The sequence below is a fragment of the Prunus avium genome, chromosome 4 (genome assembly GCF_965620075.1).
Source record: "Prunus avium chromosome 4, drPruAviu1.hap1.1, whole genome shotgun sequence".
NCBI classification, from domain to species: Eukaryota; Viridiplantae; Streptophyta; class Magnoliopsida; order Rosales; family Rosaceae; genus Prunus; species Prunus avium.
In genome coordinates, this window is record NC_142287.1 from 30,045,568 (window position 1) to 30,059,867 (window position 14,300).

The 14,300-nt window shown below is 37.6% G+C and overlaps 2 protein-coding genes across 2 annotated transcripts; one reads left to right on the plus strand and one right to left on the minus strand.

Moving 5' to 3' along the window:
• Positions 1 to 3,664: 3,664 nt before the first annotated feature.
• Positions 3,665 to 5,635, plus strand: LOC110744721 (protein UNUSUAL FLORAL ORGANS). Its single transcript, XM_021944708.2, has one exon. The coding sequence runs from the start codon at positions 4,182 to 4,184 to the stop codon at positions 5,499 to 5,501; it is 1,320 nt and encodes a 439-aa protein (XP_021800400.1). The 5' UTR covers positions 3,665 to 4,181; the 3' UTR covers positions 5,502 to 5,635.
• A 488-nt stretch (positions 5,636 to 6,123) lies between these two features.
• LOC110744722 (GTP-binding family protein) lies at positions 6,124 to 11,696 on the minus strand. The gene is made up of 8 exons (XM_021944709.2): positions 10,831 to 11,696; positions 9,866 to 9,955; positions 8,871 to 9,016; positions 8,276 to 8,434; positions 8,104 to 8,170; positions 7,375 to 7,482; positions 7,109 to 7,248; positions 6,124 to 6,854 (listed from the first exon to the last, which is right to left on the minus strand). Exons 1-8 carry the CDS (start codon positions 11,302 to 11,304, stop codon positions 6,770 to 6,772), a joined length of 1,269 nt encoding a protein of 422 aa, XP_021800401.2. The 5' UTR covers positions 11,305 to 11,696; the 3' UTR covers positions 6,124 to 6,769.
• Between the last annotated feature and the right edge of the window lie 2,604 nt (positions 11,697 to 14,300).

Sequence of the window (14,300 nt, forward strand, 5' to 3'; positions counted from 1 at the left end):
AACATAAAAACCCACAGAAGAACTGAGATGTGGGATCTAGTACACAGCATAACATTAGCTAGAAAGATAAGCAGATTCGTGAAAATAAGTTAGTTTAGGTGCTTTACTCCATCAAGATAAATTTTAAAATACTTTTTCAAACCAAAACTTGAAAACAGAAGGAGGTGCACAAAGATTAGCAATCCAATTATAATTTCAATAAGCAAACCTTATTGGGTTCCCAAAAGACATAATTGCTTCTTACATTGATTAGAAGACCAACTTATTAGTAAAAACAATTAATCTACAATAAAAGAGAGCCCAACCATCATTACTGGGTCCAGGATGGGTTAAATGGAACAAGAACAACCTTATCCTTGTACCCAAAGCTCACTCCCATAAATATAAAATTATATGTTAAAAACTATTTAAAAAAGAAAAAAAACTCAAACTAAAAATTGTAATAGTCTTTCAAATTTCTGACCAGATATTAAGTGAGAGAAAGAGCAGCATTGTAGAATATGACATTTAGCAAACAATACATTTTAAAAAGGCTATTGTAATAGAATTCTTTTTGACGTTCCATTGGAAATTATCGCAATGAAGGCATTACTAAAAAGTACACATGCCTGATCCATTAAGTATTGAGTAAGATCTTTCACTCCACATCCCTTTAGACCCGAAATCATGAAATTCTTACAAGATTAAGGCAATAAACAGATGGTCAGATGTACTCTTAAGAACCATGGGTTCCAAGAAAACAACAAACACCATCTCTCATTTTCTACAAGGAAACCTTACCTTTCATACCCAGGAAGATCTTTGAATTGCTCGGCAACCGTTAATAAATCTTTCTTCTTCTCAACCAAATCAATCTTATTCATACATAAAACTCTCTTTTGTATTGGGTGTGCTAATGCTCCCATACGCTTGATTAATCCTATAACCCTTGCATCAGGTCTACATAGATGGAAATGAAAAGAACCAGGTGATCAGGGACCAAATAATATTTGGGGGGGTGGGGGGGTGTGTTAGGGAGGGAGGGAGGGAGAGAGAGAGAGAGGTGAAAATTTGCCCAGCTGCCATATGTATCAAATGGAATGGACCACAAGCTTTTAATAACGGGTGCTGTTGAGAAAACTTTAGTACATTTACCAATTAGCTAAGACAAGCCAAATCATATTCAGTTTACCTGTATTCGATTCAATTTCTAATATGAAATATGAGAGAAATTTATCTATATCGGAAAATGTCATGTATTATTATATGTTATATTTTTCATATATTATACTGTTATAGTGACATTCTCGTTGCATGAAGGTTCTTTTCATATCTTATTTATGACGTTGGTGGATCTTATCTCTTTGGAGCTAGTTAGCTACTCAGCCAGACTCTCATATAAGGCCTAAAGGGTAAACTGTTGCACCTGGCCCTGCCATTGTCAGGGAAGAAGAGCTAGCTAAATGAAGAGAGAGGGCTTCATCTTTTGAACCATGGTAAATCCGACCATGAAGAGAGAGCTTTCATCAAAAGCCACAATAAGTGAATAATGAAGCATAGTTGACCAAAAAAAAAGAAAAAAAAGAATAATGAAGCATAATTTCAAATCTGAACAACTTTAAGCAAATGTTACATTGGATTTCTTTATTGAACTTTTTTCTTTCTGACTTAATTAAGAAGTGATTTTCAGATTTCTGTTTCTTCAATTGACTTTTACTTGTGTCATACGAAGTGAAAACTGATTTAACGAACTAATAAGTATGCCATGCAAGAGCCTAGAAAACCCCAAGCAGCAGAACATGGATGTGAACCATATCTCTCTCTCTCTCACACAGAACAATCACCACAACAAGATTAGACATGAGTGCAGCAATCTGACGCAGTAATTAATCAACTTTTGAAAGTCTACAGACAAAGAAAACGTATTTAATTCACAAAAGTTTTGTTTTTTTACTGGTTTTTTGTGTCTCCTCTAAGAATAGTTTGAAGTCAATAATTCAATACCGAAAGGAAACCTACTCTCACTTTGATTTCCATCTAGAACATCTCTAAACGGAAATATTTTTTGAAGTACTATACCTGTTTGCTTGAAGGTAAATATTTGTATGTCTCTTCCCTAAAGAGGGTAAAGTAACAGTGAAAGCTCCATGAAATTTTGGGCAAGTCAAAGTTGCCAAAACCAAATAATGAGAAATGAAATCTTTGAAGCAACTCGAGGAGGAACTGAGGCCAAACTAGCTAGCTAGCCAAAGGAAGAAACATTGAAAAGAAAGAAAAAGAAATCACAGAGAGAAAGAGAGAGAGAGGTGGTACTATAGCTACTGGGTTGCTTGAAGGGAAAACACAATTTCCAAATATGAGTTCACCTTTTTCTAAATATAGAAGTTTCTTGAGGGAAGAAATAAATTTCCAAATATGATTATCACTACTTTTTCCATTTTAGAAGCATGAACTCTGAGACAAATGATAATACTTAAAGATTGACAGAAACAAGACATGGTGATTGTTCTGACTTAGATTTGCTTCCCTTAACAAAACCAAACAAAAGCCAAGAGGCTTACAGAAAGAGAATATTATGACTCAAAGAAAGGAGAAAGATAGTAGTCAGAAAGAGCAGATTACTCAGCTTCTTTACACAGAAAGTGCATTTTAATTATTATAATTGTAATTATAACATAATTTGAAGATCTCATCAAATCTGAAACTTCAAGCCTCAGGGGTCTTCAAAATAAAGTTTTTCGTTGTTCACGCCATGTACAACTTGCAAAAACCAATCAATGAGATTGGATTGGACATATGATCTGACAAAGTCTTTGTGTCATACACCACCTGCATTAGGGTTGCATGATGCCTCTTGCACTAAGTCAAACAGTAGTAATAATACCAACTTATTCAAATAGTGTTAATATAATTACTCGATTAGGTTTCCTTAAAAGTTAGGGTTATATTTCAATAACTGTTAACGTTGGATGTTTTGATAAACAAAGACCGGATAATTTGAACTTGAGATCCCTTATAACGTTGAGAAGAAAGTAAATTAGATTAAGAGTTAGATGGTCTTACCTTGTTGGGTTATTAAACATGGCAAGATTTAGATGGGATTGTAGTTCACGGTGTTAGTTCCGAGGTCTATGCCTCGAAAACTATAAGATGAGATGTTGGACTCTAAGATCCAAAATTCATTAGTCTCATCTTATTAAGTTACCTAATAAAATACTTTTAGTGATCTTAAATATCATCTCTTAGTCTTCCCTAATCCAAAGTCCAAAGGCTCTATACTCCTTTCCCTTCAATGACACTTGACTGCCAGGAAACAAACACCAAATAGAATATAAATCATTCATGGTGCATGCTTGTCCGATCCCTTCATGAGGCTTCAACTCGTGGAAAGTTGAATTGGTGCATTCACGTTGAGGAGTTCGTACGTGTACAGTGTGAACAATGATCGATATTAATGCAAAGACCCCTCTCTCTCTCTCATCTTAAAGTTGCACATATCTTAGCAACCTCGGCCTTGACAGAACAACACCAAATTGACTGATGCATCCATCAGAATCACTGCCCTCATTTCTCTCATAGGGAAAGAAATACAAAAGAAACCAAAATGCAACAAAGAGAAAGAGAAATATCAGAACAAGAGAAGAGAGACCAAGTCATCTTTCGTATATATACACATAATAAACTTGTCCACCCCAACCAAAACAAACCAAAGCCCCATTAGATATTTTGAGTGTAATAGATTTCCTCTTTACTTTTGCAACAGTGATATCTCTTTTTCTTCTATATATGTAGTGACCTTTTAGCACTTTCTCCTATCCTTCAACCCCTTCTCTCCAATCCCATGAAAGTTAACAACAAACCATCCAATTCATCAGGTGACTTTTATCAGCCCAAACCTTTCTTGTTCTCCCAATAGAAATCTATCCCTTCTTAAAATAAAAACCCACTTGAGATTTTCCATCTTCATGTTCACATCATCCTAAACTTTCTCCAAACATAACCATACCAACCTTCCTCTCTTGGTGAACCAAAACGAATTTCCACTTTTCTACATTTGAAAAAAGCAAGCATGCATGTAAGCCTTTATTTCCACAATTAGCTCACGCTTCAACTCCCTCCATTTCTTTGTTTCAACTCCACTGAATAAGTACTACAATCTAGGCCAAATTTATTTGCAAGCCCTTGTCATCATACACAAAAAGATGGAAGCTTTTCATCCTTCTATCACCTTTCCCTTCTCCTACACCTTCACTACTACTAGTAGCGGACATGGTGGCATTGCTGAAAATAGCAACACATCCAGTCCTAGTCCATGGATGGACAGTAGGATATGGAGTAAGCTCCCACACCGGCTGCTGAACCGTGTCATCGCCTTTCTTCCACCACCGGCCTTTTTTCGAGCTCGATGCGTCTGCAAGAGATGGTATGCTCTGTTGTTCTCCAACACCTTTCTTGAATTGTACCTCCGAGTATCTCCGCGCCGCCCTTGGTTCCTCTTCTTCAAGCACAAACGCCTCAACAGCAGCTACATATACAGGAACAACAATATTGGAGGAAGCCATGGTGACAACAACAGGGCTGGGACAGATTGTGAAGGGTATCTTTTTGATCCTTATGAACTTGCATGGTACCGCCTTTCCTTTGCTCTGCTTCCCTCTGGGTTCTCCCCTGCTTCTTCGTCAGGTGGTTTAATATGTTGGGTTTCTGATGAGGCTGGTCCGAAGACTCTAATTCTGTGCAACCCAATTGTTGGTTCTCTGAATCAATTGCCTCCAACTCTAAGATCAAGGCTCTTCCCTTCCATAGGCTTAAGTGTTAGCCCTTCATCCATTGATGTCACTGTTGCTGGAGATGACTTGATTTCTCCATATGCTGTGAAAAACTTGACTGCAGAGAGCTTTCATATTGATGGAGGTGGGTTCTTTTCATTATGGGGCACCAATTCTTCTCTACCAAAGGTCTGCAATTTTGAATCAGGTCAAATGGTTCATGTTCAGGGAAAATTCTACTGCATGAACTATAGCCCTTTCAGTGTGTTGACTTATGATGTGGCAGCAAATAACTGGTGGGAGATTAAGGCTCCCATGAAAAGGCATCTAAGGTCTCCAAGCTTGATGGAGAGCAGGGGTAAGCTGCTGCTGGTTGCTGCAGCTGAAAAAAGTACGCTCAAGGTGCCAAACAGCCTGAGGCTTTGGGGCTTGCAGGCTTGTGGAACAACATGGATTGAGATGGAAAGAATGCCACAGCAGCTTTATGTTCAATTTGCAGAGCTGGAAAATGGAAATGGGTTTCATTGTGTTGGCCATGGAGAGTTCCTTACCATAATGATCCCAGGTTCTGACAAGGCTTTGCTGTTTGATATGTGCAGGAAAAGGTGGCAATGGATCCCTCCATGCCCTTATGTTCATGCTGGGATAGATGGTGATTTGCATGGTTTTGCTTATGAGCCCCAACTTGCCACACCAGTCACAGGGCTTCTTGATCAGTTGACTACAATTCCATTTCAGCCTTTCACTGGTTAGGAGAGTTCGATTTGGCATGTGATGTTGGTGTTTAGCAGTAGAAGCAGTGGTTGTGATCATAGGGGAATAGTTGTTTAGTCCAGTTTAGTCAGGAGCTACTTGTCAGAACTTTTAAGTGATATGTGATGTCTTTTGTCAATCTATTCTCTCTGGTGTGTCACATGAGGAGATAGTTCGCATGCATGACTAATATAATAATATTCCCTGGAATAAACTACAATACTGAAGGAAATATAGGTTAAATCAGTTGGCTAGGACAGTAAGCTCACCCCAATAAGTTTTCTAAGGATAAATCGCACGATTTGTTGATAACAAAACTGCCAGTCAGCCCTACTACACATCTTAATGTTGCAGTTAAAAAACATTTGTTAGTATAGCGTTTGCCTGCCAAGTTTTGGAAGAGGTTCTAAGTTTAAATTTTCCTTTCCCCATTGTATTTGCCTTGCTAGACTTTTAATCCGAGCCTTTAGTACAAATTCTAATGGTTATCTTAAATCTCTGAGTTTAGACCCCAAATCATACAATAGAGAAACCTTGAATTTGTATTACACGGCTCAAATTAAAAAGTGCAGCAATGCCAAGACAGAGAATCCATTTCGATACTTAGCAGGGGCGTAAAACATTTGAATCAATTCGCATATTTACACAGGTGGAATTTACAGTGACACAAGCAAAGTCACATTCATAAATGACTTCTGAACAACAAGAGATATGGGTTCTTTTAACAGTCTACTAAAGGACGTATAGATTCAAATAAAAATCAAATGAAACAACCTTGCTTAAGCGTTCATATGTTGCTACACAAGCACATCTTTAGGGGGAAAACAAAAGATTAGTATAAAGAGAAAAGAATTCCATATCAAGACAGTGCATATTCTCAGAGATTTCCGGACATTAGTGTTTGCCTGCCAAGTTGGGGTCTTCGAATTATTTGTCACCTGCTTCAATCCCCAAACTAAAGCTGATAAATTTCGGCCATTGAAAGCTCAGCACTAGATGGATGGCCTTCATAAATTTGATGAGTCGAGGAGAATAGAGCACAGATAGGCCTGATAAGCTTCCTTATGTACATTTCAAAATAGTGTGGATGAAATGTTGCAATTTTTGACATTCATCTCTCTATTCACTAAACATGTTGCAAGTCCAACCTAACAAATAAGGTGCACTTCCATCTCGTGATGGATCATAGCTCGTCACCACCTTCGTTTTCAAGACAGTATGGCCTGAAAAGGTGCCCTTCTTGGCTTTCAACTCAACTTGCTAATGCGTCATTTAAGTCTAACCTGGAGAATGAGGTGGACATCCCTCTTGAAGATGGACCTTAGCTCCTCATTAGCTTCCATGCCAATTCTCCTGTTTCAAAAGAATGTATTTCAGACCAATTTGTGTAAGAAGTAAAATAATGATTCCAATATGTTCTAATTACTTAAAGTGCCCAAGTAGCTAGGATACAACTCTTAAGCAAAGGGTGAAGTACATCAATAAGTTCCCATTAAAAATAACCTAAAACAAATGTCTTCTTTTTGTTAAAATTTTGAACAAATAGTCAAATGATGTGAAAGTTACAGGAGCAAAACAAATGATGAAACCAGGACTTCAGTATTTACCCTATTTTACAGCCCTTCTTTCCTACAAGAATCTTGCGTTGACTTAATTTGGGAGTGATAAGATGCTGTTCAATCCGAAGAGAGCCATCTCGCAACTCCTTCCAGTCCATCAACCGATGTTCAATACCGTATGGGATTTCCTAGAATAAGCAGAGATTGTCATTATTTAAGATTCTCAAATTGCTTATTTTGAGATCGTGGAGAGAATCATTGAGCACACAGAAATGATAGCCTCAAAGTACATAAAAAAGTCGCTGAATCTCTACCTGATGGACATGGTCTAACAACCTTTCTCGGACAACTTCTAATGATATATTCTTCATTACTTCCTCAGTCATGATGAATGGATCTTCCTCCCAAGATCTTTTGACAGCCTAAACATAAAAACCCACAGAAGAACTGAGATGTGGGATCTAGTACACAGCATAACATTAGCTAGAAAGATAAGCAGATTCATGAAAATAAGTTAGTTTAGGTGCTTTACTCCATCAAGATAAATTTTAAAATACTTTTTCAAACCAAAACTTGAAAACAGAAGGAGGTGCACAAAGATTAGCAATCCAATTATAATTTCAATAAGCAAACCTTATTGGGTTCCCAAAAGACATAATTGCTTCTAACATTGATTAGAAGGACCAACTTATTAATAAAAACAATTAATCTATAAAAAAAAGAGAGCCCAAAGCATGAGGCCACCATCATTACGATGTCCAGGATGGGTTAAATGGAACAAGAACAACTTTATCCTTGTACCCAAGGCTCACTCTCATAAATATAAAATTATATGTTAAAAACTATTTAAAAAAGGAAAAAAAAACTCAGACTAATAATAGTCTTTCAAATTTCTGACCAGATATTAAGTGAGAGAAAGAGCAGCATTGTAGAATATGACATTTAGCAAACAATACATTTTAAAAAGGCTATTGTAATATAATTCCCTTTGACGTTCCATAGGATATTATCGCAATGAAGGCATTACTAAAAAGTACACATGCCTGATCCATCAAGTATTGAGTAAGATCTTTCACTCCAGATCCCTTTAGACCCGAAATCATGAAATGCCTATAAGATTAAAGCAATAAACAGATGGTCAGATGTACTCTTAAGAATCATGGGTTCCAAGAAAACAACAAACACCATCTCTCATTTTCTACAAGGAAACCTTACCTTTCATACCCAGGAAGATCTTTGAATTGCTCGGCAACCGTTAATAAATCTTTCTTCTTCTCAACTAAATCAATCTTATTCATACATAAAACTCTCTTTTGTATTGGGTGTGCTTCTGCTCCCATACGCTTGATTAATCCTATAACCCTTGCATCAGGTCTACATAGATGGAAATGAAAAGAACCAGGTGATCAGGGACCAAATAATATTGGAAAAGAGAGAGAGAGAGAGAGGTGAAAATTTGCCCAGCTGCCATATGTCTCTAGGTCTGATGCTTATGTGTGTGTGAGAGAGAGAGAGAGAGAGAGAGAGAGGTGAAAATTTGCCCAGCTGCCATGTGTATCTAGGTCTGATGCTTATGTGAGAGAGAGGGGGGGTGAAAATTTGCCTAAATGGAACCTGGCTGTCATATGTATCTAGGTCTGATGCTTATGTTCATTTCATGCATTAGCGCTATCACACTTATGAACTATTATAAAACAAGCCCATATAATAGCTTGCTAAGCTAGGTTTTGGAGCCAAATGGTGGGAAATATTGTTTGAAGGAAAATGAAGAATAAAGCTTACGGAATATCAAATGGAATGGACCACAAACCTTGTAAGATGCCTATGGACGTCGAAAATAACTATGAGCACATCATATAAATTAACTGAGCTCCAAGCACTTTCTACACGAACCTTGAAATCCTTGTAAGGGCATCCTCTGTTACTTAATGTAATTCCTGGAGTATCAAAGAAACACTGCATACACATAATAGATGAAGGCAGTCAATCAAATGGCCCAAAATGTGGAAAAACAACTATAAGACATTTCATAAGCTTCAATTTATGTGCTCTTCCGTCAGTGAGGAAAAAGAAAAAGCATGTCTACGCATTTTGAGGCACTAAGAAGAAAATTAATTGAATGTATTTTTTACAAGAGAGGTTGTTATTGCTGATGAGGATACTATTCAGATCATCACGCTAGTAATATAAATGACAAACTGCGATGCATTTTAAAAGACTATAAAGGTTATTTAAACAAGATGCATGGCATAAGAATTTATATTGCATGCTTCCATGCTAGATTTTATGATTAAATATTTACAGTACCTTCATTACAAAGCTGGAAAAATAGTTGGGCATTGATAGGGATAGATATGATGTTCTGATATTTAAATGATTTACAGTCTAAAAACTATAACGTCACTGGTTTTATCTCAAAAGATGGGGTATCTGTCAAAACTTTAATCAACACATAAAATTTAAAAACAAGTAACCTTGACAAATCAAATAGTCAAAAGAGAAATGTGCTTTAGAAAAGAGAAAAAAAAAACAATAGAATAACAAGTGCAAGATAAGTTATTTATTCCACGAGAATAATGTATCAAAAAAATCTCATCATAAGAAGGAAATAAGTGTCACAAGCTCATCAGGTTGTCTTTTTTGTGTAATAATGTCATAATTGAACTGGGATAATGAAATCAATAGCATAGAGTAATTCAAATGATGGTGAATAACTTTCATGACACATTAGGGCATAAAGTAACATTCACCAGAAAATTTTCCTACAGAAGCAGGTCAATTATTAACTAAAAACAAGATACATACAATTTGTGTGTCTCCTTTTGTCATCACTCCTAATACTTCATGAGTAGTGGTGTTCGTCTTCCGTGACACAGCAGCAACCTTAGTCCCAACCTGTAAAAAATGCAGAGGAAGTCATCAGAAAGGTTCTGGTTACAATAAATCCAGTAAAGGTATAAAATGATGTTAGATCCATGTTCTAATAAACTTTATTCAAGATAGTACCGCAAATCATGTTATATCCTACAGAGTACATCAAAGAATCAAGGTTAAGAACAAAGGATAATCTTCCAAGCTTATATGTATATCCCAGATGGGAGTCTAAAAAGATTTTTCCTTTGTTTCCCTCCGAAATATAACATTTTGGATTTAAGAGAAATGTTATGCACAGGACAGGTTCAGACTCAATACTGGTGTTTGACACTCAGTTAAGACTCCTAAGAAGAACTCACCTTTGTTTACCTGGAAATGAGTTCAGAGCCACTGACATGTTAAGCCTTCTGTCAAGAAGCTCAAACATGCTTTAACCTTAGCAACTATTTTGATATCTTAACAACCAAAGTCCAGTAATCATGGGAAAATTAGGCAGAATACGGTACCCGTGTTGTTCATCTAATGCCATGCAATATACACAACGCAACAGAGCAACATAGAAGAACCAATGTTATCTGCCCATAAAATATAAACCATGACCAATTAGGCAAATGAAATAATGCATAACGCCAAAATTTCCAAAAGTCTCCAACACTTCATTATACTCAGGCTACAAAACTTGTGTATACCCTACTGAAATTCCCATAACCAAAACATCAAGAAACTGTTAATCAAATTAAAGACTACTTAATACCAAAACCAAAAAACAGCTTCAGAACAAAAACTACGAAAGCCAATTAACCGCAGTACCTTCATCACTCAATACAATCATTCAATAATTCATCAAGAACACCATTAGATTAAACACCTTTAAACGATAAAGGCAAAGAACAAACCATATAATTCGTCAATGCAGACTTTCCGGCATTCGGGGCACCTATTATCCCAACCGACAACGCCTTCTGGTCCTCCTCCTTGACCACTTCCTCCTCATCCTCCTCATCCTCATCGTCTGATGGCAAACATACCGCCGCCTCAAGAAGCTTCTTTGCGAGCGAGCTGTTCTTAAATATCAAATCATCAGGTTTTTTCTTTTGGTCAATCAATTCATCAGCTTTTGATCTGTATTTAGTGTTCCAAGTGGGCTTCTGAGGGATTTTCGGCTTAGAATCTGAACTAATGGTTGGTATGTCGTAATGGGTACTGTCAAAGACTGAGTCTGAACCATTTTCAGAGTCTGAGAGGGATGGGGTGTGACTGGAATCGTCTTCTTGAGGTTGAGCTGCGTAGAACCTGTGAAAGAAGGTTGGGTTTAATGGGGTTTTTCTGGGTTTCGAAGAGAGAGTTCTCAGAGCTCTTAAAGCTTTCATTCTCGGCTGCTAGATACGAAGCATGGAGAGAGAGAGAGAGAGAGAGAGAGATGTCCGGGTGGGCACTTGGGGTTTTAGGGGTTTAGAATGTTGGCTTACTCATGTAACATTGAATTTCTTTCCTCTTTTTTTTTTTTTTTGTTCAACAAAGATAACATAAAAGCCAACCGGCAAAGGCCCAAAGGGGAGCCAAACCCAACCACACAAACAGGAGAGACAAAAACAAACCAAAGAACAAAAAAAGAACAGGAAACCAAACCACCAAAAGAACAAAACAAACAAAAAGAAACACACAACAGAAGATTAAGCACCAAACGGAGGGCAAGGAAGACCATCCCGAGATAAAATATGAACTAGAGAGGATGGAGGTCGCTCAAGCCACGACTCCAAGCACATCCCTTTCCTGGCAAGCGAGGCAACGGCATCCGCAGACCGGTTCTGTTGTATTATAAATATGACCTCTTACAAGAAGAGGAATATATAGAAAATTCTCACAAACAAATATTCTTATATTAGATTTCATATTTTAGCATGGTATGAGAGGGTTTAGGAATTGCTGACTCTAGTTTCAAACCCCCGCCGCCGCTATAGGGGCTGATGATTTTTTCAACCCTCATGAAGGTAGCACCACCGACTCCTTCTCTTATTCTCAACCAATCATAGCCGAATTGAGTGCCCAGGTGACCTAGCCAAATTTCGATCCCGAACTTGATCCTAAATTAGGATCCTATTTTGATGACCCTGAACCCGATCTCGAATCAGAATCCTATTTTGACAATCCCAACCCCAACCCCAACCCTGAATCTGTCTCTGATTCAAACCCAAATCCCAACTTTAACTCCGACTTCAACCTCGACTCAGGTTCAAATCCCGATCCGGATTCCTACTAAACTTATATCCTATGTATCTTCCACTGCACAGATTATGATTTCCCGACTAACGACCCCGACACATTGACCAGATTGCGCATATTGTGGTGATCCGTGACACACTTGTGAGACTTGTTTTAAATTGCATGACTACCCTGAATGGTGGGCTACTCTTAAATATAGAACACAACGCGATACAACTAATAATGGCACTAGTTATTGATTCCATACTTCGAATAAGAGTGATTCTACGAGCTGGATAATTGATTTCGGTGCAACTGATCATATGACGTATGATCTTGATGATTTTTTGAATACTACACAACCCCGACAAACTTGTATTGCTAACGCCAATAAAGTTACTTATCCTGTGATAGGGGCTGACACTGTTGCACTATCATCCTCTCTCTCACTATCTAATACTTTAATTGTTTCATCTTTATCCAATGAATTGATGTCCGTTAGTCAGCTTATTGAACAATTGAATTGATGTGTACTCATTTATTCGAGTTTTTGTTTGCTTCAGGATATTCATACTAAGAAGATTCTTGGTCGTGGTACTAAGAGAGGGAGGGCTACATTATATAGATGAATTCAGTCCCAGCATGGCTAATAGTGTGACGCATCCCTAAACACAAATCTGGATGTGGCACCGTTGATTAGGACATCCGTCTTTTAGTTATATGAAGCATTTTATACTAGATTTATTCTCAGGTTTCAAGGACTCCAACTTCACATGTGACACTTATATTTTGGCTAAGAGTCACTGTGTGCCTATCCGTTGAGTACGAACAAGTGTACTACTCCGTTTACGTTAATTCACTCTTATCTGGGGACCTTCACATATCACTACTTCTGCTGGTGTTCGTTGGTTTGTCACATTCGTAGATGATTGTACACGAATGACATGACTTTATTTGCTGAAGAACAAAAACGAAGTGTTTTCTTGTTTTCAGTTCTTTCACAAACAGAAGCTCAGTTCAATGCTCAAATATAGATTCTTCACTCAGACAATGGTGGAGAATTTTTCAATCATAAATTTCAAGCTTACTTCCAACAATATGAAATTATTTATGATATGACTTCTCTTCAGACACCACAACAAAATGGTGTTGCTGAACGAAAGAATCAACATCTTCTTGAAATCGCCTGAGCACTTCTGATTGGCATTCATGTTCCTCGCCATTACTGGGATGATGCTATTATCACCGCTATTCACCTTATTAATCGCATGTCTTCTAGTGTATTGATCTTTACAACTCCTTTACAAGTGCTTGCGCAACAAGGGCCTTTGCCCTCTGTTTTGGTACTTATACCCCAAATCTTTAGATGCGTGACTTTCGTTCATCTCCACAAAACCAGTGTAGCAAAGTTGATCATTGTGCGCTTTCTTGTGTTTTTGCGGGTTATGCCACTCATCAGAAAGGCTACTGCTGTTATCATCTTTCTACCCAACATACTTATGTCACTTTGAATGTGACCTTTTTGGAATATGAAATGTTCTTTCATTACCCATCATCCAATTCTACGCTGCAGGGGGAGATATAAAGTGAAGAGCAGAATTGGAGTGACTTGGAAAGCGAAGAAATTCGCCTTTGTACAGAAACGATCGATCGTCTCGAGTCTAGAGCACGAGATTGCTCTCTGCCGAAAAGCGATCAATCACCCATTCACAATGATCAATCGCTAGACCCGCTTGACACCTGTGAACAATACAAAACAACGGGATGAAGACCCCCCTCTAACTCAACAATACCAATAGACCAATCTCCTGAGAATATCCTTGAGGTAACTACTCCTACTACACTTTATAAATTTAGAGGATAAATCTATTGGATACCAATTACCTTTCAAGCAGAATCGTGGGAAGCCATCAAACTGTTATTCACATGATATTGGCAAGATATTAAAGTATCCAATTGCGAACTATGTATCTACTGGGAAAATATCTGAACTACTCAAGGCCTTTATGCATCAGTTGTCTGTTATTCATATCCTAACCAAGGTTGCTAAAGCATTGAAAGTTCCTAAGTGAATTCAAGCTATAAAGGAGGAGATGAAAGCTCTTGAGAAAAATTAGACTTGGACACTGAAAACTTTACGATAAGGAAAAAAGACTATCGGATG

Bases quoted from the DNA above. Each gene is read 5' to 3' on its own strand.
- LOC110744721 (XM_021944708.2), top strand. From the start codon at position 4,182: ATGGAAGCTTTTCATCCTTCTATCACCTTTCCCTTCTCCTACACCTTC.
- LOC110744722 (XM_021944709.2), bottom strand. From the start codon at position 11,304: ATGAAAGCTTTAAGAGCTCTGAGAACTCTCTCTTCGAAACCCAGAAAA. The intron at 9,956-10,830 runs GTTTGTTCTTTG...CATTTTTTACAG, and splicing joins CTGCATTGACGAATTATATG to GTTGGGACTAAGGTTGCTGC. The intron at 7,249-7,374 runs GTAGAGATTCAG...TGCTTATTCTAG, and splicing joins TGTTAGACCATGTCCATCAG to GAAATCCCATACGGTATTGA.